Source organism: Squalius cephalus (genome assembly GCF_949319135.1).
Source record: "Squalius cephalus genome assembly, chromosome: 25".
NCBI classification, from domain to species: Eukaryota; Metazoa; Chordata; class Actinopteri; order Cypriniformes; family Leuciscidae; genus Squalius; species Squalius cephalus.
The window spans coordinates 11,938,936-11,966,332 of record NC_137146.1 but is presented as its reverse complement, the minus strand read 5'-3'; the positions used below and the strand labels follow the sequence as shown (position 1 = coordinate 11,966,332).

General features: G+C 36.6%; 1 protein-coding gene across 9 annotated transcripts in view; it reads right to left on the bottom strand.

Moving 5' to 3' along the window:
- atp8a2 (ATPase phospholipid transporting 8A2) overlaps positions 1 to 27,397 on the bottom strand; it is a 59,261-nt gene that overhangs the window by 8,383 nt on the left and 23,481 nt on the right. For all 9 annotated transcript variants that reach the window (XM_079862548.1, XM_079862545.1, XM_079862546.1 and 6 more), the window contains 16 exons: positions 27,224 to 27,329; positions 26,637 to 26,719; positions 26,492 to 26,541; positions 26,321 to 26,390; positions 25,820 to 25,904; positions 25,597 to 25,736; positions 23,871 to 24,009; positions 22,938 to 23,002; positions 13,265 to 13,437; positions 9,233 to 9,416; positions 8,907 to 9,017; positions 6,807 to 6,881; positions 5,813 to 5,935; positions 5,210 to 5,288; positions 5,051 to 5,112; positions 410 to 466 (listed from right to left, as the gene is read on the bottom strand). In XM_079862548.1, coding sequence (XP_079718674.1) covers positions 410 to 466; positions 5,051 to 5,112; positions 5,210 to 5,288; positions 5,813 to 5,935; positions 6,807 to 6,881; positions 8,907 to 9,017; positions 9,233 to 9,416; positions 13,265 to 13,437; positions 22,938 to 23,002; positions 23,871 to 24,009; positions 25,597 to 25,736; positions 25,820 to 25,904; positions 26,321 to 26,390; positions 26,492 to 26,541; positions 26,637 to 26,719; positions 27,224 to 27,329 — 1,602 coding nt within the window. The remainder of the gene's footprint in view (positions 1 to 409; positions 467 to 5,050; positions 5,113 to 5,209; positions 5,289 to 5,812; positions 5,936 to 6,806; positions 6,882 to 8,906; positions 9,018 to 9,232; positions 9,417 to 13,264; positions 13,438 to 22,937; positions 23,003 to 23,870; positions 24,010 to 25,596; positions 25,737 to 25,819; positions 25,905 to 26,320; positions 26,391 to 26,491; positions 26,542 to 26,636; positions 26,720 to 27,223; positions 27,330 to 27,397) is intronic.

Genomic DNA, 27,397 nt, shown 5'->3' with positions numbered 1-27,397 from the left:
GGGTTAAGAAAAATAATCTTGTTCTTCCTTCGAATTAAGATTCATTTTCTTACACAATTAACAGATTTTTTTTCTAGTTTTAAGCATAAACACTGTATATTAAAAGTAATTTTGCTTCTCAAGTAAATGTATCTTGATTTAAGAAAGTTTAAATATTTTTACTGGGAAACAAGACAAAAAAATATTTTTTTGAAGTATGATTATAGAATCAGACACATATCAAGTGCAAAGTGTTCTATAATGTGATCTCCTTTTACTCCAGATAGAACAAATCCTTTATAATAAATTTGATGCATTAGACAGCACTTTCATAAGCGCTGCCAGAGACGCTCATTGCTCCAAACTGTGACGGCAGGCGGTGAAGAGTGTGTGTGTGTTTGTTTGTGTTGGAGGATAGGAACTGACGTACCCTTGTCCATGCTGTGGTCTCCATACCGGCTTTCAGACATACAGTTACCACCACATACTACACCAGGAAGAGAGAGAGAGAGAGAGAAAGAAAGAGAGAGTCAGTCATAAATAACAGTAATGATATGCACTCATCATCCTGGTAAAACGTTCTGTACAGCTTCAACACAAAACCAGATGAGGGCTTTCACACAGGCATCGACTTACTAATCGCCTCTAGCGACGTACATTGCTTTAAAACACACAATTACACATTTATCCCTTAAAGTAACACTCGTACACACATACAGGCACACAGAAGCCTGCGAGGAACAGAAAAGGAATACCAACACACAAAGACTTCACTCCCCATGGGACTCATTCATTACTGTTTTAATGGCTTGAGTCTAGTATCGCCTCCAATGTACTGTATTTAATAGTCTGGGTCACACACACATGGCCTCATTTTTATAATGCTTGGCGAAATATTGTTCACTGGAGCGAAATACTGTTTACTGATTGGCTAATGGGGAGGGAACACTAAAGACATCTCATATTAACTGTACAGACCAGTGTTGTTTCCTATTTAGAGGCTGAAAAGTGGCATGAAAAGATGTTTTTAAACCAAGTCGGGTTTACAGTCAGTATTGAATGTGAAATTATACAACACATCTATCTTCTGCAGGCTGCATGCAAATCAAACATACAGTGTCATACAGATCAGTGTAGTCTGATTCATGAACAAGTGATTCTTTTGAGCTGGTTCTTTTGATGAATTGAGTTCAATTCATTCAAAAGATGCACAAACTCGAGTTAGGATCTGTGTTATGAATTATTTGCCTAAACAAATACAAAATGACCATCTAACTCACTTACTGATTGGATTTTGACATGTAATTAAAGTGAAGTTTAGTGTGAAGAGTTTGTGTAATTAAGGATGTGTCAGGGACGACTAGTCAGCAGCATGATATGAAATTTCACCCTATTTCCTAAATGAATGTTATTATTAATCCTATTGTGAACAATTCATCTGTGCATTTTTTTTTCACTTTTCATAATTCTTTATCAAAACTTCTCTCTGGTGATGAATGCAGAACTATATATATATATATATATATATATATATATATATATATATATAGCTCTGGAAAAAATTAAGAGACCACTGCAAAATGATCAGTTTCTCTGGTTTTACTATTTATAGTTATGTGTTTGGGTAAAATTAACATTTTTGTTTTATTCTAGAAACTACTGACAACATTTCTCCCAAATTCCAAATAAAAATATTGTCATTTAGAGCATTTATTTGCAGAAAACGACAACTGGTCAAAATAACAAAAAAGATGCAGTGTTGTCAGACCTCGAATAATGGAAAGAAAATAAGTTCATATTCATTTTTAAACAACACGATACTAATGTTTTAACTTAGGAAGAGTTCAGAAATCAATATTTGGTGGAATAACCCTGATTTTCAATCACAGCTTTCATGCGTCTTGGCATGCTCTCCACCAGTCTTTCACATTGATGTTGGGTGACTTTATGCCACTCCTGGAGCAAAAATTCAAGCAGCTCGGCTTTGTTTGATGGCTTGTGACCATCCATCTTCCTCTTGATCCCATTCCAGAGGTTTTCAATGGGGTTCAAGTCTGGAGATTGGGCTGGCCATGACAGGGTCTTTATCTGGTGGTCCTCCATCCACACCTTGATTGACCTGGCTGTGTGGCAAGGAGCATTGTCCTGCTGGAAAATCCAATCCTCAGAGTTGGGGAACATTGTCAGAGCAGAAGGAAGCAAGTGTTCTTCCAGCTTGGCTCTTCTTTGCTTCTCATTGATGAAGTGCTTTTTCCTAGATTTTCACGACTTCAGCCCTGTCCCTAAGAGCCTGTTTCGAACCGTCCTCGCCGTGCACTTCACCCCAACTACCGTTTGCCATTCTTTTTGTAGGTCACTTGATGTCATCCTACAGTTGTTGAGTGACATTCGAATGAGTTGGCGGTCATCCCGGTCAGTGGAGAGTCGTTTTCGCCCTCTGCCGGTCTGTAGCTTTGTTGTCCCCAATGTCTGCTGCTTGACCTTGTTCTTATGAACCGCCGTCTTTGAAATTTTAAGGATGGAAGCAACCCGACGCTCACTGTATCCCTCTGCCAGTAAAGCCAGAATTGAACCCTTTTTTTCCTCACTCAAAACTTTTCTTTTTAACTCTTTTGGCATGGTCAATAGTTCTTTTTTTATTCCAATTACTTTTGAGGTACTACTAGCACTGTTTTTGCCACCCAGCTGGTCCTATTGCGAGGATAGTGATGACCACAGCAGTGGTTTTTATACCTTTCCTCATTAAATTTTGGTTTAAAGATTTGGTTCAGGTGATCACCTAATCAGCACCTCTGAATGAGGTGTGCCTGTGTTGGAATTCTGGAATGGAATGGCTGCCATACATGTAGAGATGTTGATTTAAGAAAAATTTGCAGTGGTCTCTTAATTTTTTCCAGAGCTGTGTGTATATATATATAGTACTGTGCAAAAGTCTTAGGCATGTTAATATCCCCACCCCAAAAATGGTTTTAAGTCAGTTATTTATATCTTTTGCTGTAGTGTGTCAGTAGGAAATATCAGTTTACATTTCCAAACATTCTTTTTGCCATTAATTGTAATAATCCAGTGAGATTTGTGTATGCACAAGGAATCTGACAACAGCCAGGATGATCTGATCTCACCATCATCGAGTCCGTCTGTGATTACATGAAGAAACTGAGACAGACTAAATCCAGAAGAACTGCGGGAACGTCTCCGAGATGCTTGAAGAAACCTTCCTGCAAAGCTACAGTACTGTGAAAAGTACTGGCACTTGTGTTAAAATGCTGTAAAGTGAGAATGCTTTCAAAAATAAAATCATAAATTGAATTTATTTATGATTTAACTTCTATTAACAAATCCAAATCAATATATGGTGTAACGACCCTTTGCGTTTAAAACAGCTTTTGTCCAGGTACACTTGCGCATAGTTTTTCAGGTAGCTTTGCAGGAAGGTTTCTTCAAGCATCTTGGAGACGTTCCTACAGTTCTTCTGGATTTAGTCTGTCTCAGTTTTTTCTGTTTCTTCATGTAATCACAGACGGACTCGATGATGGTGAGATCAGATCATCCTGGCTGTTGTCAGATTCCTTGTGCATACAGAAATCTCACTGGATTATTACAATTAATGGCAAAAAGAATGTTTGGAAATGTATGGAATGGAATATATATATATATATCAGTGGCGGCTGCTGGTCTTTCAAAGAGGGGAAGCTCATTTTTGGCCTACATCATAAAAATTGTACATTTATTTATACGTAAATTCTACGTTCCTTTTCAAGAAAATGCTCTGTGACCCTGTCGTACCAACTAGGCATCTTTTCCAGTGACTTGACCAGTGTCCTCTCAATGGCCAGCAGAGTTAAATATAATTATATACATGTAATAATATAATAAAGGTATAAATAATAATATAATAAAGTATAATAATACTACTACTAATGATATATTTTTTTTATTATTTTAATAATTATTTTTCAATTATTACTAATAATAATACAAAAATATAATAAGTAATAATATAATAAAGGTATAAATGTATAATTGTGTGAAATTTCGACAAGCAAATACCAAGAAATAGGTTGCAGCAGTTTGTCTTTCGACTACACTTGAAAAATCCACGATGGGACTGAGCTCGAATAGCTTCAGCATCAGCGACTTTTTATTGTATGAAATCGCTGTCAATCAAAAGGAGACGCAGCCTTTCGACAGACCCTCCAATCATCACGCAGAAGCCCGGAGTCCAGGCCAGCCCACTCCTCATTCACCCCCAGAGACGCTGAGCGTCCGTGGGCGGGACATAATCGCAGCATTTATCCAATGACCATCTAGTTTCGAAGCACTGAAAAAAACTGTTCAGAGCAGCCCCATTGAAGTCAATGGACGCTGGGCTTCAACAGGGAAATGCACTGTGACGCTACGGGAATGTATGAGAAGGAAATCGAGTCAGCCGACCTGCTAAATGTAACTGATTCTGAACGAACTCGTCTTTGAAATGAACATTTTCTAACGCATTTTTAGTCAATAAAATGTTAACACAATAATACATATTTGACCATTAATTTTTTGACATTATAGGGGAAGCCGAGCTTCCCTTGCAGTCTTAAAGAAATCCCCACTGATATATATATATATTTTTTTATTATTATTTTTTTTTACATTTTTATGATTTAATTCATTGCTAGCTCTTCATTGACTCATAAACCTCGGTTTGGGGTTTTGAAAATATATAGTTTTTCATATTAAATGAACCATTTCAAGCATTTTAAGTAATAAATTAGTTAAAAGACAGTCATAAATTCTAGAGCTGAAACGCAGAATTTAAGTCATAAATTGCCCACAAAAACCACTGGTGAGCGGCCTTGTCTGTTCTGATCAGTTTCCTCACAGAGTTCCTGTCATTCTTGCTTTGAGTTGTGGGATCATTTCACAAGGACTTTTTTAAGAATATCCAGCGAAAAGAGACATTAACAAGTTTACAGTGTAAACACTGGCAGCCAGCGAACGGAATAACAGCTCTAGCAAGGAAATGATGTGTGACCTCTCATTGGCAGGGAGCTATGGAGAAGCAAATACCACGCTGACAACTCACCGTGTAGACGATGTTCCCCACGAACAGGTAGTCGACACTGTTGCCGTTGTCAAAAGGAGTGTCTGAAGGAACAAAAGGGGCGATGAAAGATACTTAGCAATTGACACACTCAAGCCGGAGTGGTCTACATGTGTGCTTGTGAGTGCTTGAGATAGTTACCGTGCTCCAGGACTTTGAGTGGAAACCAGAAGAGAATAATGGAGTGAATGAGAGCATTTATACAGTGACCCCAAAAGACCTGGAAAAAGAGAAAGAGGCAATGAAAGAGAGAGGAAGGGAGGGACAGAAAGCAGGAACGGGAGAGGGGGAGAGTCAGTCAAGACAAACTAATGCCAAGATACACAAAGCCCACACAAACAGCTTCTCTGCAATTGCACAGCTAGTGTAATGTCCCCCAGATCACCCCGAAAACACACAAACACACACATACAAACACTGATCCTCAGCTATAAATGAATGACTGTCTTATTTCAGCCTCATGAATCTCATTATTATCTGGATGGCAGCAGAACTTCTTCTTGCACTGCTGTTTATCCACAGGGAAATCACAAGTCAAACAACACGCTGACGTTGTAAACCACATCAGACCGTGATAATCAATTATAGCACAGGATGTAGACAAGCGTGATGATCATAATCACACATAATCAAACAGTCACTGCAGACAGATTTATGTCTCATAGTATTTGTTGTGTCAGTGTGAGTAATTTGTGACTGAAATTGTGCATTAGTTTTGACTACTGAACTCTTGGTGTACGGTACCTTAGTGTTAAAACCTTCTGCGTTCTGTGTGATGCGGTACAGCTGAGGGAATCGCAGCATGTTCTGCTGACTGCATGGCCGGTCAACTATCCCCAGCGTGAAAGGAGGGAGAGCAGTAAAGATCTGAAACATACATGAACTTTCATGAAAGTATTGTAGTTTATTATAAATATATTTTTTTTTTAAAGAAATTAATACTTTTATTTAGCAACAACGATGCATTAAATTGGTCAAAAGTGACAGTAAAGACATTTTTAAACGTTACAAAAGAATTATATTTCAAAAACATGCTGTTATTTTAAACGTTCTATACATATTCTATTCATTTCTATTGAAGAATCCTGAAAAAAGTATCATGGATTCCACAAAAATATTAAGCAACTGTTTTCAACACTGATAACTAGAAATGTTTCTTGAGCATCAAATCAGCATATTAGAATGATTTCTGAAGGATCATGTGACACTGAAGACTGGAGTAATGATGCTGAAAATTCAGCTTTCTTATCACAGGACTAAATTACATTTTAAAATATATTCACATAGTAAACAGTTATTTTAAATTGTAATAATATTTCACAATATTACTGTTTTTACTGTATATTTATCAAATAAATGCAGCTTTGATGAGCATAAGAGACTTGTTTCAAAAACATATTTTAATGACACCCAGTAAATTAAATACTTGTTACACATTATAGTTACAAAGTGGACCCTTTTATCTTCTGATAAATAAAATTGGGTCAAAGATAGGCTGATATTGGCCTATCACTATTACTGATCATCATTATCTTGACCATGTTGGAACTTTTTCCACGAAATTTGCTGCAGTGCATTCTGGGATTGTCTTTATGAATGATACATTTGATGCTGCCAAAGCCTTGTCAGGAATGCACCTAAGATGCCTTAAAATGACGTATAGGTAGGCAGCTCAGATTTTTGAAACATATGAACATAAAAATGAGAGCGAGACAGAGACACACATACACACACGTACCACATTGTACAGGCCAATGCACCACCGTTCAAACAGGATCTGTCCAGAGAAACCATTTACAAATGCAAACCAAAGCTGCGGGTAAAAGAGGAGGAAGTTTGTTAAAAATACAGAAGTGAAGATAACCAATACTGTGATAAATAGATGGCATGAATAAGATGAGTAACATGGAAACCCTCTAGCAAAGTGCTTCGGACAACATCAAACTCAAGGCAGAGGTCAGTTCATACAAACAAAAGACTACACACACACACTCATACACATGTACACTTGCTGTCCATCCCCCATAATGTCTCTGCTACGAAGACAAAGACAGTCTGTGAACTTTGACCTTTAAAGCTCTTCTTTGCTGGAAGCTAATCCTCAGTAAGACCCCCAAAACACCCCTCTCCCCCAAATACACTGACAGATGTGCACAGACAATCGCATTCCAAAAATATAGAGACATCTAAACATTTAACCTTTACCCAGATCTTCCCGTAACACACACACCCACCCACATCAGCACACAGTCCGATACACAGAGGCCGAGTCCTCAGGGGGGGTGAGGGGGCATGTTTCTGCACCTGCTGCCATTTTAGGGGGTGGCACAGCTGACAAATGCTCCACCGGACAGCACGGTGACCCTGTCAGTAAAGCTCACACTCTACCTAGCGCACACACACACACACTTAAACAGCTCTCGGATGACAGTGTATCTGGTATGCAGTTTTGAACTGGAAGGACCCAGCCACTATAGATAGGGGTCAGCGGCTCTTTGTCTGTGCCTGCGAGTGTGTGTGTGTGTGTGATGGAAAGCAGAGACTAGTGAGGGGGCATCTCATTTATCACTGTCAAACACTTCCATAAACAGCTGCAAGCAGTCTACTTAATGTACGCAAGGGTGTCTATGTGAAAAAAACGCAAGCAAAAGGATCAGAAAAAAAAAAAAAAAAAAAAAAAAGAGTAAGCAAGCATGTTTGTGTTTGTGGATAATGGCTCATTAGATGACTCTTTAAAAAGTTTTGAGATCTCATACCATGCAATACAACACATTCCAAAGGCAAAACTATGTTGTTTAAAGGAACAGTTTGCCCAAAAAGATAAATAAACTATTTACTTGCATTCATGTCATTCCAAACCGTATGACCTTCTTTTCGAAAATGCATAGTGCAAAAATGAATTGTGTGTTTATAACATCTATTTAAAAGGTATCCACACATTTTGACCAATTAATTTCTGATTTTTTGATGATACTTGTAGCTGTTTGTGATTACTGGATAAGGAATAAACCATTTTAAAAAACTGCATGCCCAAAAAGCTATTTCTATTTTTTTTTAAATGGTTTACAAGCACTACTTTTTTGGTTTTCAAGGTTTACAATTAGAGATCTCGCTTATCAAAACAATATCTTTATTATCTTTGAAATTCTAAACAAGGGAAATTGATAAATAAAAGTATACTAATGAAACAAAATGGTACAAATAAAGTGCATCATGTGCAAAGTATGCAATGACTGATGAAGCCCTAGAACTTTCAGTGCATAGAAGAGCATATCCCAGTCATGGGAAATTCCCTTAACCATTGAAAGGATACTATGACAAAGATATCTTCATTCAAACTGATTTTTTCTATTAATATATAATTGTCCTGAAGAATGAAAGCTGTATCATATACTTGGAAATATATGAACAATCTATGGAAAAAATAAATAAATAATTCGCTCTGTATTTATATAAAATGGACTGCAGCGGTAATTTGCATAAAATTAACGTATTAGTGTTTGTTTGTTTTTTTAAATTAAATACTAATTTCATAAATATTGTCTTTCAATACTTAAAGCACTAAAGTACCTCTTCATAAATATGACTGTTTTCAAGGGTTTAAGGACTTCAAGCACTTTAAGTACAAACCCTGTATCTAGAGAGTTCTGTTCATACCTAAAACAAAGCATGTGAAAGAGCAGCATGAATCTTTCACGTGATCTTTTGTGTTTAAAAAAAAAAGTAATAAAAAAATATGGGTTGGGAACATGATGACATATAAGGACAGAATTTTTATGTTTGAGTGAACTACCCCTTGAAAAGTCCCACACACACTTGATTGATATTATGTACGCACCTCTATGATGTACAGAACCACATTCTTATAGAAACAGTACAGTATACACTTGGTGACCCGGTTGTAACTCCAAGCCCCGTGAACCAGTAAAAGCTTCTCCAGGTATGAGAACTAAAGAGAAAGAGTTTGAGAGAAGAATTAGTTTGCCCGCAGGAACACATGTGAACCATTACTGCAGGATCAGCTACCCGGATACAACAGCGCTGTGGGCAGAAGACTGCTGTGTGTTTTGTGCTGTGGTAGTATAATTACAGTTTTAAGGATCAGATGCGTGTGTGTGACCGAGTCACAGAATAATGAATTACATGAGTGTGTGTGTGTCAGACCTGAGCTATAGAATAGTCAGATGAGTTGGTGGCCTGCATGCCCTCATTCCCGCTTATGCCAACTCCCACGTGTGCCGTCTGTATCATGCCTACGTCGTTGGCTCCGTCTCCGATAGCCAGTGTGATGGCCTTCACATGCTTCTTCACCATGTCCACAATCTCTGACTTCTGCAGTGGAGACACCCTGAAAGAAAAATATGACAAAAGTTAGTCGTTCAAGTTACATATCAGCAAACAAGCATTAAACAAATTCACATTTGCTCTTAAAAACCTTTTATAATGTGCATCAATGGGCAATGTCATGACATTGATGATGTCATCAGACAGCAAAAGAGAAGTGTAAAGTGACCAAGAGATTCGGTGTCATGAACAATTTAGACCCCAAAGTGATTCCATTGTCTAAAAGAACTTTTACTGGAACATAATTCACTTTTAATGGAACAAAGCATTCAAGTGCTTTGTTGTTGGACAGAACAGGAATCGTGGAGGACACCAGACACCATTCTTGCTTATCTACTGGGAAAATCTTATTAAAACTATAATTATATTTAGCTTCCCATTCATTGATAAACATATAAACAACACCATGTTTTTTCTTGCTTATCTACTGGGAAAATCTTATTAAAACCATAATTATATTTAGCGTCCCATAGATTGACAACCATTTAAACAATTACCGCGTTATCTAGATAGCTTGCTGACAGTTCTGGAATTTTGGTGAAATATAGGCTATTTTGCTGCGCATAAAAACATACAATACACTTCAAATGATTATTCATATATGTAAATATGTACTACTTTAATGACAAGGAGATGCGGCTGTTGTGGGAAAAAATTAATAAAGAATACCAGTCACAGCAGCAATCCTTTTCCCCTCTGCCATGTTTAAAGTTTATTCCCAACTCAGGAACTTGGATATAAACATTATCCCCAGTGGTAAATCTGACTTCAAAGGGCGTTCATGTCCAATTTTTAACTAGGAAACTCGTATTTATGATAATTCGGTGAAGGCAGCATTAGCATTCTGTACCACTAACCAATTAAGCCTTCTCAGTCTATATCTTAAACACGTTCAAATATATTTTTATACAAATATACATTTTCGCTTGATCCAGCACTAAAAAAGGCTTCCTTTGGGATCCTAGGCTGATTGTTCCTAATTAGCTAGTTATTGTCATAACTATACACTCTGGAACCATAAAAAGCATCTTTCCTTATTGACAGCCATTCAACATTAGCCGTATATTCTGATTCAATATTTATGCCAAAATGATAGTACCACCATGTATATTTTTCCAAAATAACTTGTTTTGTTTTTTGGGACATTTACCAACGTATTTTGAAGTAAATGTGCTATGGAACACAGTACCAAAACATCAAAAAAAGAAAAAACATTTCAAGCAACTTTTAGTGAAGCCTGGAGACATGTAATCAGGAAACTATCATTAAACTATATTCTCTTTCTCCCGATGGAAGGTGTTGGATGAGATTTGTATTTTAAAGGAAAATTAATGATCATTGACACATATTTACATTTATTCATTTAGCAGCTATTACACAAAAACTGAGAAATGCTACAGCACAAATACTTAACCAAAAGGAGACCGTAATATTAGAAGTGCTGCAATAATACGTTTCAAAGTTGGCCAGAAAAGTATGAGCTAGTACAGACACGTATGATCTCCCTAATATCATGAGCATGGTATACTCATAAAAATTGAAAATCGAAAAGACAAATCCTCCCCAAAGCACTTTCTCTTGTCATTGCGTTGATCAATTCCACCCTTTTTCCACTATAACTCTATAGCTCACAGTGAGCTGGGGGGAGATCGGAGGCCGGAGGCAGATGAAAGGCGGGCTAATGTTCTCCATGGTGGAATTGAGCAGAAAATAAGAAGGTTAAAGCAGCTCTTTAAACAAACAGAGTGTGAACTCAGGAAACCGTGCGTGTAACACACACACACACACACACACACACAGATGCAAACTTTCTCTCCAACACACACACATTTGTGCTCCTCTCTGCTGGTTGTCTGTGAATATGTGCAGTTCGGGACAGTGTGGGGGGTGCTGGAAGGGCTGGTTCAGTCGGTTTGTAGGGCCTTGGAGACCACAGTCCGGATATGGGCTTCATGCAACAGCAAGTCAATTACTCCCTCTCACAGATGGAAACACACTTTATTATCGAATCAGAGCTGTCTGAAGCTTACAGCACACTTATTTATATTCAGATTATGTTCAGATAAACATTTACAGTAATCAACAATGTGATGTGAATGACTGCATTGTCTACCTGTGTGTGAGAGTATGTGTGAGTGTATAATGACAGTAAGTGAGTCATTAGTTTGACATTTGCACAGAGCTCAGTATATTACATTACCTCTGCACAGCCTCTCTGTTCTGGGAGCCAAGCGCTTATTTTCACCAGTTATTTAGTCACCCAGGGCAAGACACAACCTTTTACTTAAAGACGCACACACATGCACTGCCACACGCAGTACACACACAAGCACGGCTGTTCAGTGCTAATGCCTGAATGAATACCCATAACAAATACAAACCCCAGAGAAGATCTCTTTAAAATCTTAAATGTCTCTCCTAGAAAACAATGAGATTATATGGAGAGCAAACTGAGACTCATGCTTATGACGTTCTTATTTTTTCCTGATAAAAAAACAACTAAGAATATTACATGTGTCTCCTCTAGAGTTTCAAAAAAAATGTATGTCTCAAACTGCTCAGATTAGCCAAGATAATAAAGTCTGCATTCCAAGTCGATTTTAATTTTAAAGGTCCCGTATTATGCCCCTTTTCACAAGATGTAAAATAAGTCTCTGATGTCCCCAGAGTGTGTATGTGAAGTTTCAGCTCAAAATGGCCAAAAGATCATTTTTTACAGCATGTTTAAATTTACATTTTTTGGGGCTCAGAAAAACAAGCTGTTTTAGTGTGTGCCCTTTAAATGCAAATAAGCTGCTGCTGGACGACGCAGGGGGCGGAGCTTCACGAGCTCGCGCACAGTCTCTCAGGACAATTTCATCTCACGGAATGATGATAATATCAGAAACTCTCAGTAACGGTGTTCATTTCGAGTCGGACAATAATGCCTACAGAGTCAGAGTGCTGTATAGAGATGAAACAGGTATAGTTTAGTAGTTTAATTACGGTTATTATAACGTATTTGTCATCTGCTTGTATGCATACATTATTTATTAATAATAGCCTACAAGTCTGATGTCTGAATGATGATCAAACATATACTGATGAGTTTAATAAAGTTTATTGTACATCACACAAAAGATGAAGCGTCAGTTTTACTTCAGAAAATCACCGTAAGAGCTGAGTAAACACAGTAAGTTATAAGAAGTGCGCAAGTACATAAACGAATTTCGATAGAGTTGAGGGAGCATTCCTGTGGGCGGAGGTTAGTCAAAAAACGGTTTTAATGACGTCATTAAAGAAGGAAGTAGAGGGGTGTAGTCCAAACGGGCCGTTCGATGTAGGCAACTTCTGTTAAATAAAATATCTCGCTTGGCATTGAACTTTGAGCTTTATAATTTTACAGATATTATTTATACTCTAACAACAACATTACACACTAACTAAAGTTTGAAACATGGGATCACGAAGAACGGGACCTTTAACTCAAATATGTTGCATCAAATTATTTGATCTATATATACAAATATTGTAAAAACAGTACACGGTGTATAATACTGTAAAAAGTAAAAAGAAACATTACTATATTATATATATATATATAATTAAAAAAATACACTAAATATTGTATATAATATAAAGATTATTAAATAATCACATTTACTGATTATTTATCAACATAAAAATTTTATTGCCTCTGCTGATTCGGTTGTCAATAATTTATTCCTATTTTTCTTTCTCTTAAAAACCTGCATTAATTCGTCAAAGCTTCAAGTGCAACATCTGAGCAATGACTTTATCATTAGCTTGTTTATTAAGGCAGTGATGTTGATATATTTGTGGGGATGTTTATGTGTGTCTTTGTCTATATACCTGCAACATATGACAGCCTTGCAAGACAGCGCAAGGTCGAGGAAGGACTGTCGCACTTCGAAAGAGAGGGCGTATTTTAGCGTCTGTCCATCTATGATGAGCGCCAACTCGTTCTCCTTCCTCAGAGAGTCACCCAGCGAGGAGCAATGATCTGTTAGTGTGGCCCTGGTAGCCTGGGGGGAAAGAAAGGGAGAAAATGTATAACCACACATACTAAAAACCCATAAATATATTACACTACGTTCATATTTGTCATTTTTATAGTTTAATTTCTAAACCATGTCCATAGCTATATAAAAGTACTTCAATCCCCTTCCTGAGAAACATCCCAGCACACATTTATTTCTCTAACACTACACTTCACGCACTTCTCACGCACACACATGGATCACACACACATATCAGAGCAAGAGTGTAATGCCAAAGGAAGTTGAAGGGGATGTTTTAAGTGGTGTCATTGGGGCTGTTAGCACCACAATCTCTCTTTCTCCCACACACACACCTGTTACACATCATCCTGTCACCCGAGACACTCTAAGCCCTTAAAGGACTCGAAAGCATGAACTGTTGGCCACCAACAACTTTAAATGGGGAGAGAGAGTTAGAAATATGATAAAGGATGGAGGAAGGGAAGAAAGAAAAGGAAAGTTTGTCAAGAAATTTGATGTTAGCTAGTTCGCATTTTATAAAAACAACAGATGTCTATGGTATGTCCGCATTTAGATAAGTAGGCAATGTGTGAGATGAAAAGACAGGGAGAGATAAAAATTGTGCACGTTTATTGAATTGTGGTTGCAGGCGGTTTTTGATTGAGATCTTGATAATGGGGACAGAATCACTAATAGAGAAAACAAACATCCTTCATTCTGTAACGAGAACCATGTGGACAACGCAGCACGCAACAAGGCACGGCGCTGGCGGCCACACACGCATACACACACAAACATACATGAACGCAGCTGCTGAAGTCTCTGTCAGCGCTACGACAGCCTTTGTGTAACACAGAGAATGAATTCACTCCATACTGCCAGCTCTAATCAATATCTTGCCGAAACGATTGACTTGCTTCAAAACTTAGTGAGCTGCCTACATAAGTAGGCATTATATCTGTGCTTTAGATGCAAAGACTTAATTATGTTCTCTTCTAAGAGCCACTGTAGCAATAAAGGCAATCCCAGAATGCACCGTGCTGCCCTTGTGAAAAAGAAGTGCGCTTAATTGTACACTTGTAGTGTACCTCCAAGTATATATTTAAAAACTGTACTTTCAGATAATACAATATTAATGAAGTAAAAGGAAACTTAAGACAGTACATTTTCATGACAAAATGTAAAATTAAAAGTAAAAAAAAAAAACAACAACAAAAGATTATTAAAAACATATTGATGTTATTTAAAGTTTAAAGATGTAGTTTAAAGTACACTAAAAACTAAAGCACATGCAAAGGACTTGATTATAATTTTAAACTGTGGTGTGTTATTCGATATTACATTTTAATGTTAATATATATTTTAAATAAATTCAAAAGTTTAATTACAATTCAATTTAAATACATGGTATACACGTTTCAATAGAAATGACATTAAAGTTTATTTAATTACCATGAATGCTTGACAGAATATTTACATTTGACAAAATATTTAAACCATATTTCAAAGACAAATTATGAAATTGCATATTAAGATGCAAGTCCTAAACTCCTATTTAAGTGGGTAAAAAAATAATATAATTGCATTTAATCTAAATTTAAACTATAAAATATTTTAAATTAATTGTAAATAACATGCATTTAAGTGTTAAAAAAATGCATTTATTTGGTATTTTGTACTTGTATAAAGATAAGTATATCTATGCAAGTACATAATTTTTATGTACTATTTTTAAAAGTATGCCAAAGTGAACATCTTTTGATTTCATTTGATACTAAAAAAGCATCACTAAAATAATATTTTATTTAATATTTGTCAGTATTTGTATGCTTATGATGATTATTGAATCGTTAGCTTAGCAACATGCTAACATCAATCTCTATGTAAACAAATCGCAAGTTGAGTCTCATATGTGGATGTGTGGTACGCAATTTATGTTTGTGTCTATGCAGAGCATTCCAAGATGGTTAGGATGTTCCCTCAGAAGGCAGCTGTCTATGTAGGCAGTAGAAAGAGAAGCAGCTCGATAGGTTTCTAAACACCGTTTATAGCGGAGCTGAGATCATTCAACAAGATTCCTGAGTAACTAGAGCTCATCTCCTCTCCTCAGCTCAACCCGAACATGTTTTGCCTGTGTGTGTTTATCTTTTCATTCAGGAATTCCTGTTTGCTTTCACCTTTCCCAGGAAAACACGAGGGGGAAAAAAACAGAAACGTAATGAAAGAATTAAGACTGATTATGGATCAACGGAGTGCTGAAAGTGTCTCAGTGTGTAAACAGTGGCCTAAGAAAACTGCTACTGGTAATTCATTACTGACAAAATGTCCCTGCTAACTCTCTCTTTTCCACTCTCTCCATTAGACACTCATGGCTGCTTAGATTTAGTATTAACTTCAGACAGGATGTGTCAATGTGTCTCTCACCAGGGTGTGATTTTAGAAGTCTTTATCTGGGACTAACAGGACTGTTTGCACATCTTATTTATTTAACAATTAAATGACCACATTAATGACCTTCTAAATCTTTGTGTATGAGTGGGTGCGTGGGTTTGTGTGCATGTGAGCAATTAGCTTTGCGTTGCAGTAAACATCCTAATACTCCAACACAGAGGTGCTAATAAGCCTGAAGAACGTGCCAGTCAAACCTCTAGCTATCACGGCTGCTAGCGCTGTGTCCATGGGAACCGCCAGCAGTCACTAAATCTTAATCCCTGGGCAAACCAGAAACCACACACTGAACAGAATTAATCCTCCATTCATGCAAACTCAAGCCATACAGTTTCACTCTCCATAACCTTGCCAATACTTTAGGAAAGGGGTTCCCAACCAGTGGGACAGGGTCTATAGGCAGCCTGAGCAAACTTCCAAGGGGTCCTCAAGATGGAAAAACATAATTTACTGTACCACTTTATTTACAAAATATGAATATCCAATGCACGTTCACGCAATAAAGTCTGCTCTTGCGACAACAAAACATGCACGCACCGTTTTTTGGAGATTATAATTTTGTTAATTGAGTGGTACTTTTTTTTTGTGCGCAAACAATGCACTCGCGTCGCGAATTAAACCACTGGAGTCACATGAATTATTTTAATGATGTCTTTACTACCTTTACTAGCCCTTTAACTCTCGCCCCGCAATTGACGGAATTTTCCGGCTTTCCATGTTTTCACCGTTATACAGTAGGTGGCGCTATGACATCTTCTGAAAGATTACTGAATCTCCTGATTAAAACACATGTGAACGAAGATGCAGAAACATATGTAAGCAGATGCATATGTAAAGTAATGCAATCACCAACGTTAAACAGCATATAAATCAAAACTGCCTAATGTTACTGAATAAAATGTCGAATATAAGACTGTGCAAGCATTAGGAGTGTTGATGGACTCAATCTACTCCAACTGTGCTTTGATCAATGTTCTGAATCTGATCAGGATGTAGTATTTGACAAAAAATGATAAAAAACACTAAACTCTATAGGCATTTTATAAATTGTACACATATGAATACAAAAGGAATATCTTCCCAATATATTTTATTCAAAATGTAGTCCAAAATATTTTTAAAAATCTTATTAAAAACTTATTCAGTAATTCACAAATGGGACTTTTGAAAATTGTTGTGGACAGTGGGGGGCCTTGGAGTAAATAAATAAATAAATAAATAAATAATGCAAGACTAGTCCTTCATGAATAAACAAATAAAATGGTAAAAATTTACAATAAGGTTGTTAATGTTAATTTATAATACTACTGTTCAATATTCATTCATAATACATTAATGTTAATATTTAAAACATAAAATATACTACAATAAAAAACACATTAGTATATGTGTAACGTTCATTGTTAGTTTGTGATGCTTTGTGCGTTAACAAATGTTAATGAAATGAACCATATTATAAAGTGTTACCACTAAAATATTTTGCAAGCAACATAATTATTCAATTGTATTATAGTAGATGTTTTACGCTCTTAAAAGCGTGAAATGGCAATCACAAATGTCAATGCCACTTTTCTATATAAAAAAAATATATATTTTTAAAATGTGTAGAAGTAAAACAAAAATATAAAACTTAACTCTAGTTTTACATACAAAAAAAGGTCTAATTATTATTCATCATATTTAATGAAAGATTAGAACATTACTTAAAATTAATGGTAAATAAAAAAATAAATACATAATATGAAAGACTAGTACTAGTGTCTCCCAAATTCTGTGGGACTCAGCCATGTGTTGAATAAGTTCAGGTGGTGAAATGTGTTTGACAGGATGGAATGAGTGGACAGACACTATTGGACAGCTGCTGGTGATGCAGTTTCATTGTTATTCTATAATTTCTATCAAGACCTTTTGCTAGGAACTCTTGAGACACTCTAGAGAAAACTAGAGTTTTACCCATTAAGGACTCATTTAGACTCCAGACTTCCCCTATTTTGGATGTGCTGTACATTTTTCTATGTCATTCCCTGACAGATATCAAAAGTGAATGTATTTCATGATCCAAGGTAAATGTTATTTTCTGTATATCTTTGTGCTGGGAACTGAATAGAGTACATGTTCTCACAAACACACATACATTTATAGAACACACTACTGTACAAGCACGCACACACACACACATACTGGGGCTTTGTTGTGTTCTCAGGTTCCTGCGAAAGGGATCTTATCACATTTATATTTAGAATAGAGAGAAAGGCCCCTTTGGTGTTACATATCACAGATCACATTCTCCATTCATAGAGAAATCTCACACACAGACACACAGACACACAGACACACACACACACACACACACACACACACAAACACACAGTTAGTGAGACATTAAGGGCAACTGCTGTGACATATGACAGGTCACCTTATCTGTTCAATGGCAGTGTAGCATGGCAGTTGTGTCATAAACAGCACAAGGCAGCGAGGCCTCTCTCTCTCTCTCTCTCTCACACACACAAACACACACACACACACACACACAGCTTATATTTAAAAAAATCCCAACCGACCACAAACTTTTGAACGGTATAATAGTGACCCTGGACCACAAAACCAGTCACATGGGTCACAATTTTGAAATTGAGAATTATACATCATTTGAAAGCTGAATAAATAAGCTTTCCATTGATGCATGGTTTGTTAGGATAGGACAATATTTGGCCGGGATACAACTATTTGAACATCTGGAATCTGAGGGTGCCAAAAAAATCGAAACATTGAGAAAATCGCCTTTAAAGTTGTCCATTTATGTTCGCGATTGTGCTGTATTCACTCACAAAAATAAAATGTTTCATATATTTACAGTAGGAAATTTACTAAAAATTTTCATGGAACATGATCTTGACTTAATATCCTAATGATTTTTGGCATAAAAGAAAAATCGATAATTTTGACCCATACAATGAATTGTTGGCTATTGCCACAAATATACCCGTGCGACTGGTTTTGTGGTCCAGGGTCACATATATAAAATGAAAGCCTGTGCCCATAATACTTTTAATACATAGGAACTTTTTATAAAAGCAATAACATACAAGAGGCTTTGTAATAATCTGAATTAATCATGACTGAAGATTGCTGTTATTGTAAAGGCATTTTTTAATTTAAAATACCCTCATAAATTGCAAGTAATGTTCTATCCTTTCAATAAATGACATATAACAAATAATCAAGATTACATTCACAATACAACAATTTCAATGAGCTTAAATGAACACTGAACTTGTATGGCAAGAGACAAACTTTTTTAAAGTGAAGCTCTAAAAAGGACAAAAAAATATCCCATCACAAGGTTTCGACATAAAAAGAGTCATATGAACCAATTTTTTTATGGTACTTTTAAGTTGTTTTTGTAGGCGCTATGATCTGTCATTGTATAATAGCTGCATGAACCTTCAAAAATGTCTACTTTTGTGTTAGACAGACAAAATAACCTCATAACAGGTAATTGGTATAATAAATGGTAATTTCTTAAACGGTATGAATTTTCATTTTAGGGTGAACTATCCCTTTAAATCCCAGAAACACCTATAAAACATAAACATAGTGGATGCCTGTAATGTTCTGGCCCCTAAATAATGTGCGTGACAGATTTCGATTACATGTCAGCCGTCTTGCGCATGTGCTGACCTCTTAGTTCTGTGTATAATATTCATATTACACATAGGGATGAGGAAAGAGGAGCACAGCCTGTGTGTGTGTGTATGATTAATGACGACTACAGTGAGCATGTTTGTGTAAGTCATGTAATGCAGGCTGTGTGACAGCAAACGTGGAATGCAGCCTATCAGAAAGATCAGACAGACAGACAGTGTGTGTGTGTGTGTGTGTGTGTGTGTGTGTGTGTGTCTGGGAAAGTAAGAGTGAATATGTGTGGGCCACGGAAAGAATATGCACGACAAAGGAAGGAGGCAAAGAAAATGTTTGGATAAGAATAACTCCATGTGTGTTACAAGGACACCAGCTGTCTGAATGGGACCGTGTGTGTGTGTGTGTGTGTGTGTCACAGCAGAGTGACAGATGGAACTTGTCACAGAGTCTGAGTCAAAAGCCATCATGTTTACCCAGGAGGCTTTGCTGGCAGAATTTGTTTTGACGAGATTGAGCGCCAAAAGGAGATCGCGTTACTCCTCACTCGACACACACACTTATGCTCGAACACACTCTAATGCACACCCTGTTCCTGTAAATTTGGGAGCCGCTGACAGACGGAGGAGGAGATGTGTGACAGGAAAGACCGAGAAAATTGACCAATCACACCATCAACAACGACGAACAAACTTATTTGTGCATTATATAGATGACAGACAGAAAGAAAGGAGGAAGACATGAAGGACCGTGATGTGTTGGCCCAACTGTGCGTTACATGAAACGGCAGCTGACACACACACAAACACACTACACTCTTCATACCCTCCACACAAACACACACAGCTGTGACATTAGGCTCACCCCAGCAGTGTCTGAGGTATTGTGGGTTATTTTAAGAGCTCGATAAGATAAGAAAGAATTCTTTAGGAGGTTTTAACCAAGACGAGAACCGCCCATCTCCTTAAAATGTCAATCTTTTACTAGTGGCATAAAATGTCCAAATAAAAATCCATTAAATACTCATTCAATAAATCCTATTATGTAGTTGGACAATTTTCAAAAGTACAATATTGACTACCGCAAATGGCGGCCCATTAGAGGCAGAACAAAAACAACACTATCATTTATTAATCACCACCCATTACAACCACAACGTCTTGTTGCTGGGCCATAGGCTTTAGATTGAGCCTAATGGGACTGTTCACACTGAGCCTGAATTTTAATCACATGTTTTTGACATCAACAAACAAGTCAAATGAAAAGACTTGGCAAGTAATACTAATAAAATGGGAATGGTTAATATGCCCTTATAAAATCTATAAAGTTCTGGATGCTGATTGGTCAATTCATCCTAGCAGCTGCGCTAAAACATGTAGAGTAAATAAAATGCGGCTAAAAAAAACATTCCATTCTATATTTATCCGTTTGATCAGGATCAATATTTTTTTTCCTTCTAATATTTTTACTGGCCCCACCACAAACGAATAATACATTTGTATTCTTGAAATGCATTTTTATATTTGCTAAAAAATATTTATATATATTTAAATTGTTCTATTTACACTACAGTTTCGAATGTTTTAAGTCAGGAAGATTTTATACATTTATCCAGCTTTTATTCAACATTTATAATGTTCCAAATCATTTCAATTTTAAATAAAGGTTCTATTGATATTTCTTTTCATCAACGAATCCTGAAAACGCACTGTTTTCAACATTGATAACAATAAGAAATGTTTTCAAGCAGCAAATCAACATATTAGAACGATTTCTAAAGGATCATGTGACACTGAAGACTAGAGTAATGATGCTGAAAATTCAGCTTTGCCATCACAGGAATAATTTATATTAGTTACTATATAATAGTTACTTTTTTTATTTTTTTTATTACATGCAACATTCGGCACTTGTGCAAACTCATGCTTCTCATCTGCAAATGGATATGAGAGTTTAAAATAAGCAATTTGATGCTGGGGTAACAATACCCTTCAGCCATAATTATATTTACAATTATAGCATGGCCTCTTAAAGCCTCAATCCAGCAACAACTAAACCGAATCATCTGAACATACTGTTTTAATTTTACAAACAAAATTACTGGAAACAAAAAGAGCCAAAAATCTGCCAACTGTATTTTTACAAACCCGTTATCAGTGTTTCTAAACAAGGGGGGAAAAATGAAACGCGTAACAGTCATCCTGTTTCTTCCTGGGAGCTTTTGTTTCCAGATCTCTGCTCAGTCTGTGTGTGTATGTGTGCTTAAATGCATGTATGTGTGTGAGTGAGTGATGCTTTGCTGTCTGGCTGACTGAGAGATCTGAGACTTTACAAGCTCCCTAGCATGACTATCTTTGCCTGGAAGTAATTAACCTTGTGTGTGAGAAAAAAATAGAGGAGCGGACTAGTTGTCCTACAACCGAGTAGAGGAAAAATAAGGAAAACATTATCAAAGAGATTGATAGCTAAAATTGATAGCTATTATAATTCACCTTTTAAAACTAGATTCATAAGCATTCCTTAAAGCATTCTTCCTTTAAAATCAACCTAGGGGACAGAAATGTTCTTCTAATTAAAGATACACCTGTGTGTGCTATTCAGCTTTTTCGCAAGTGCTTAATGAGTGTGTGTCCATTGCTGCGTCCCAATTCACATACTATCCATCCCAAATAGTATTCGAAATTTGAATTAGTGTGTCCCAAATCGTAGTATGTTGAAATGAGTATTCCAAAGATATCCGGATGGTCTACTTTTTCCGGTTAGAATCCGAAGTGGAGATCCCTGCGCACTCTAACGGCTAATATTCCCCACAACCCATTGCGCGTTGGACGAGGATTCGATTAGAACTACAAACAAGAATAAAAAGTGTTAAAAAACCTACAAACATGACGGATGTGCGAGTCCGACGGTTAAGTAGAGGTTTAGATAAAGGGGTTTGAGTGATTCATTATCAGTATCTAACCTGACAAAAATACTTTTATTCAATGTTATCCACATTATATTTAATTTGCAACAGCATTGCGAACTTTTGTAATACCACCTTTGGTCATTAACTTTTAAATGCATAATTATGCAAATTCCAAACACACAAGGAGAGTTCTCCGCATGAGAACTACTACATTTCTCTACGAAACGGTAGGAAAATAAATGATATTTTAACCGTGATAAGATGATTGACAGGGCAGTTTAAACTGTGCCAGCATGCACATAACTATGTCCCAAAGCTTGCCTACTCTTCTGTTACACACTCAAAAGTATGTAATTTTTCACAGCACATATGATCCATCATGGCTTTCATCATGTACAGGTGAAGGTAATTAAAGTGTCTGGTGTCATCATTGAGAACAAGAACAAAAAGACACACACTTTCTTCACCCGTCCACACCCAACGTCCTCCAGAGACATCACACACACACACATGCACAATATGTACTTACATCCAGGGAATCTTCATTGACGATGATGAGGGACATGCCATGTGACACCAGCTTACAGGAGTAACCTGAGGCACAGAGGAGTTACAGTAGAGGCGTTACACAAAGCCACACGTACACACCCCAACAACAACTTAACCTCTTTGTATATCTGTCATTACCCACTAATGCCTGTCTGCTGTCCAGTGCTTTATCTCCAGTCTCACCCAATTTATTTTGAGCTGTCTGTCTGCAGCGCCCGCCTGACTGCCTATCTGACCTTCCTTCCACGTCTCCATTAATCTGGGAGTCTGCTTGTGGGTTTTCAATCGGTGTCTGTTTGATATTGTATTCTGTCATATGTGTGTATTATATAATATGTCAATTATACAAAAAGTCTCCTAAGCAACCAGAAATAAAACATGTAATATATTAAAAAGAAAAGCTTATTTTCCATTTTTAGTTAAAAAAAAGGTGTGTCTTTTTTATGCTGAGCTTAAACCAGCCTAAGGTGGTTTGCTTGTCTGGTTTCAGTGGTTTAACTGGTCTTCCTGTCCAGCTGACAAGTGCACAAATCTCTTATAAAACCAGCAAAACAGACCCAGCACTTTTTTGCATAGGACTAAATGTTTAAAATTAACCTTGGAGCTGCCATGATTGTCAAACACCCACAACTGCAAAACCATGTTATAATCAGTCATATATTCCCAACTCCGTGTCTGTGACCAGTGTTTACTGAGCTTGATGACTGATGATCCGAAAATAAGTTGACTATTAAAAAGAACAGCTGAACAACAGTTCACAAATAAAATATATTGTTTAAATTGTTACAGCCTTTAGTTATTTTTTTGGAATAAATGTTTTTATGTTTATTTCACCAGGAAAATGTGACAACATTAAGTGTAACTGGGGCATGAATTTACATTTGATTTTTATATACACATGTATGACACACACCGATATTGATGGCCGTCTCCTGCTTGTCTCCAGTCAGAACCCAGATCTTGATGTCGGCCTTCATGAGTGTTGCTATGGTTTCCGGGACTCCCGCTTGCAGCCGGTCTTCTATCGCAGTGGCACCCAACAACAGCAAGTTCTGCGTTACAAAGAGATGGATGAAAACAATTGAAAGAGGAAGATGGAAGAAGAAAAGAGAAAACTAAATTTAAACTTATTTAAACTATAAAAATCTAAATTGTAACTTCCCCTCATAAATATGAATTGGACTTTGAATTTAATTGAACAGTATTCATTTGATTAGATTACATTTATTGGTCTAATTATTAATATAGTCTTGTTTCTGGAAAATATACCACATTGTGTGTATGATTAAATGTTTATGGATAATTTATAGTGTAAAATTATATGTATTTAAATTCAAACTAAAATTACAGCTGATAAATACAATTTATTAAATTATTTTAATTAATTCTTTGTTAAATTTAAAATTTAAAATTTTGAATCCTGTTCACTAACTTCAGAAAATGAACTGGATTATGATGCAAGGGTGTTATGGGTGGTGTACTAGGGTGTTACTAGCTGACCCTTATATCCTGGTTTCTAGATATTGATCGAGTTCTATTGGATTTTTAAATTCTAATTTATTCTCCACAGGCAAAAATCCTGAGTGTGATTTCTTAGAAAAGTGATAGCACACAACATTTTTTCGAACCTTTCTACTAAATAAAGCCAGGTAACACAACACCTCAACATCTTTCACACCTTCTCACTCCATCTGCTCTCATTTACTCCTCTTCATCTTTTACCATTTCTTATCCAATTCTTTCTATTTTCTCTTTCCCTCCATGTATGTGTATGTAAGGGAATATTTGTGGAGTGTTTAGTGTATTTATGTGTGTGTGCAGACGTAACACAGCAGTGTTGTTGACTCTGGTTTTATGGGGCTTTTGGCAGACCGGTGCAGGTAATTATCCTCACTGTGGTATACCAACCCGTCCTCAGACTACTAATCTGGGCCAGAGCCCTGAAAAGCACACAAAACCCAACAAACTGGATTTTCACTGCTCTATATAACAGCGTCTGTGTCCTGGGGCTTAGATCTCTGATCAGTAAGTTCCAGGTTTTGCAATACTGTGTAATCCGGCCTTATGGGGAGTCAGTGAGTTAATAGCTTGTAGAAGTTAATGAGAGAACAACAGAGTACCACCTTCTGCACAATATGAGTTCATAGCTGTGAAAATGTAATGTTATGGTGCCACCTGTTGATCAATCAAAGCACTGCAGCTGAAGCACACCCATTTACAATCTCAGCATCAGACTCTATCTATCTATTATCTATCTATCTATCTATCTATCTATCTATCTATCTATCTATCTATCTATCTATCTATCTATCTATCTATCTATCAGCATTTCAGTTGTATCCAACTCTTGGTGATTCTATGGCCATCTCTTGCCATATGCGAGAGACAGTCCATGAATTTTCTTGCCAATTATTCCTAACAAATATACAAGATATCCTTTCATAGTTTTGCTCAGTTCTGTCTAAGAGGTCTGATTTCAGATCTACATCGTGTGTAACAAAATGTGGTTCATCTATGTGAATCAGTCCTGTAGTAAAAAGGCTGGATTGGTGAGAGTAAACACACACTATCTCTCAAACAATCCCTTGATCAAATATAATAGCTGTTCTCTAGTGATAAGCATGGCATATATTATGCACCTTCTCTATGAGTTCGTAGCATTCCTCCAGTTTCTGTGCCCTATCCTTTAGCACAGTGCTGATACGATTGTACTCCTTCAGCCAGTCCTGATACGCCCCCTCCTCAAGGTCCACATACGCAAAACAAAGGGTCCGCAGCCCTGCGCATGCAAACACAAACCAAAGTTAATCCAAAGAGAAGATAAACTGTGACAAACAATGACAGGCTTGAGAAACTCTTCACCTTCTGTGGCAAACTGCTCCAGATGGGCCAAAGTTAGGTCCTTATATTGTGACGTCTCATTCAGACGCTCAAAAATCACATTGTCCTGTAATACATGCATAGCATCATTACATTGCTATGGCTTGTGGCATATAATCCTATCCATGTTGAGTATAGGCTTTAACATCATAAGGAATGATTAATTATGTGAAACTAACAAAATATGAATGTATATGTACTGTAAACACAACCATTCAAAAGTTTGGGGTCAGTAATATTGTTTTTAAAGAAATCAATACTTTTATTCTGTAAGGATTCATTAAAAAATGACAGTAAAGACATTTATAATGTCAACATTTTTTATATATTACTGTTTTTACTGTATTTTTGATCATATAAAAGACAGCCTTGATGAGCTTAAGAGACAAAAATATATATTTTTAAATCTTACCGACCCCAAACTTTTGAACATTACTGTACATTCTGTCTCCACGCTAATTATGTGGTTTATGAAACACTCACCGCTCCCTTGCAATAAAGTCGAAGTTTGCCCGTAGGTGTTCTGACAATCACTGACATCCGTTTGCGATTGCTGAAAAAAAAAAAAAGACACATGCATTGAAACACAACAATGTGTGTTTGTGATGTTGTATGTGATGGTGTGAGAGTTCCTCACAATGAGCTGTTTCCTACCTGGAAAATTCTAGTACATTAAGAAGCTCATATGTCTGCTCTTTTTCTCTCTGAGAAACAAACACAATAAAAAAGCACAAATTTAATACATACAAACAGTACGTTTTGAGTTCTTATTATTAATGGCAAGAAAACACACGCTAACCGCCTCTATGATGACTGAATGTGGTGTTCGTGCAGTAAAAACAAAGCCCAGACTCTTGGCACCTTTAACCAGCGCTCCTTCATCTGAAAACACAAGATTATAGAAACATCAGTCAAAAGTCACCAAGGCAGCATTTATTTAATGACAAAAGCACAGTAAAAACAGTAATATTGTAAAATACCAATTCAAAATAACTGATTTCTATTATATTTTAAAATGTCATTTATTTCTGTGATGGCAACGCTGATTTTCCAGCATCATTACTCCAGTCTTCAGTGTCACATGATCCTTCAGAAATCATTCTAATAGGCTGATTTGCCGCTAAAGAAACATTCTAATTATTATCAATGTTGAAAACAGTTGTGCTGCTTAAGATATTTATGGAAAACATGATACAGTTTCTTCAGGATCTTCAACTCATGTTGAATGATTAGTGAAATTTTGTTTTGTGACAATGTTCTGTGTCAATCATTATTTCACTTACATGAAAACGATTTTAAGCGTGACAATTAAGTGGTTAACTACTAAATCAAACTGAAGGAGAAGCTTCAAATACCAATCAGAAACCAATAAGAATATTGTGATACCTGGTGAGGAAGCCTGGTAGATTAGTTGGTCTCCTTCTCGCTCGGGTACAACAGTGTGACAAACAGCCATCATGGTCAAAAACTCACAAATCTGGGGGCATGTGGGCTATAGAAAAAGGACAGATTTTAACTATTAACATACATGATACACAAGAACCTGCGTTTTAATATCCC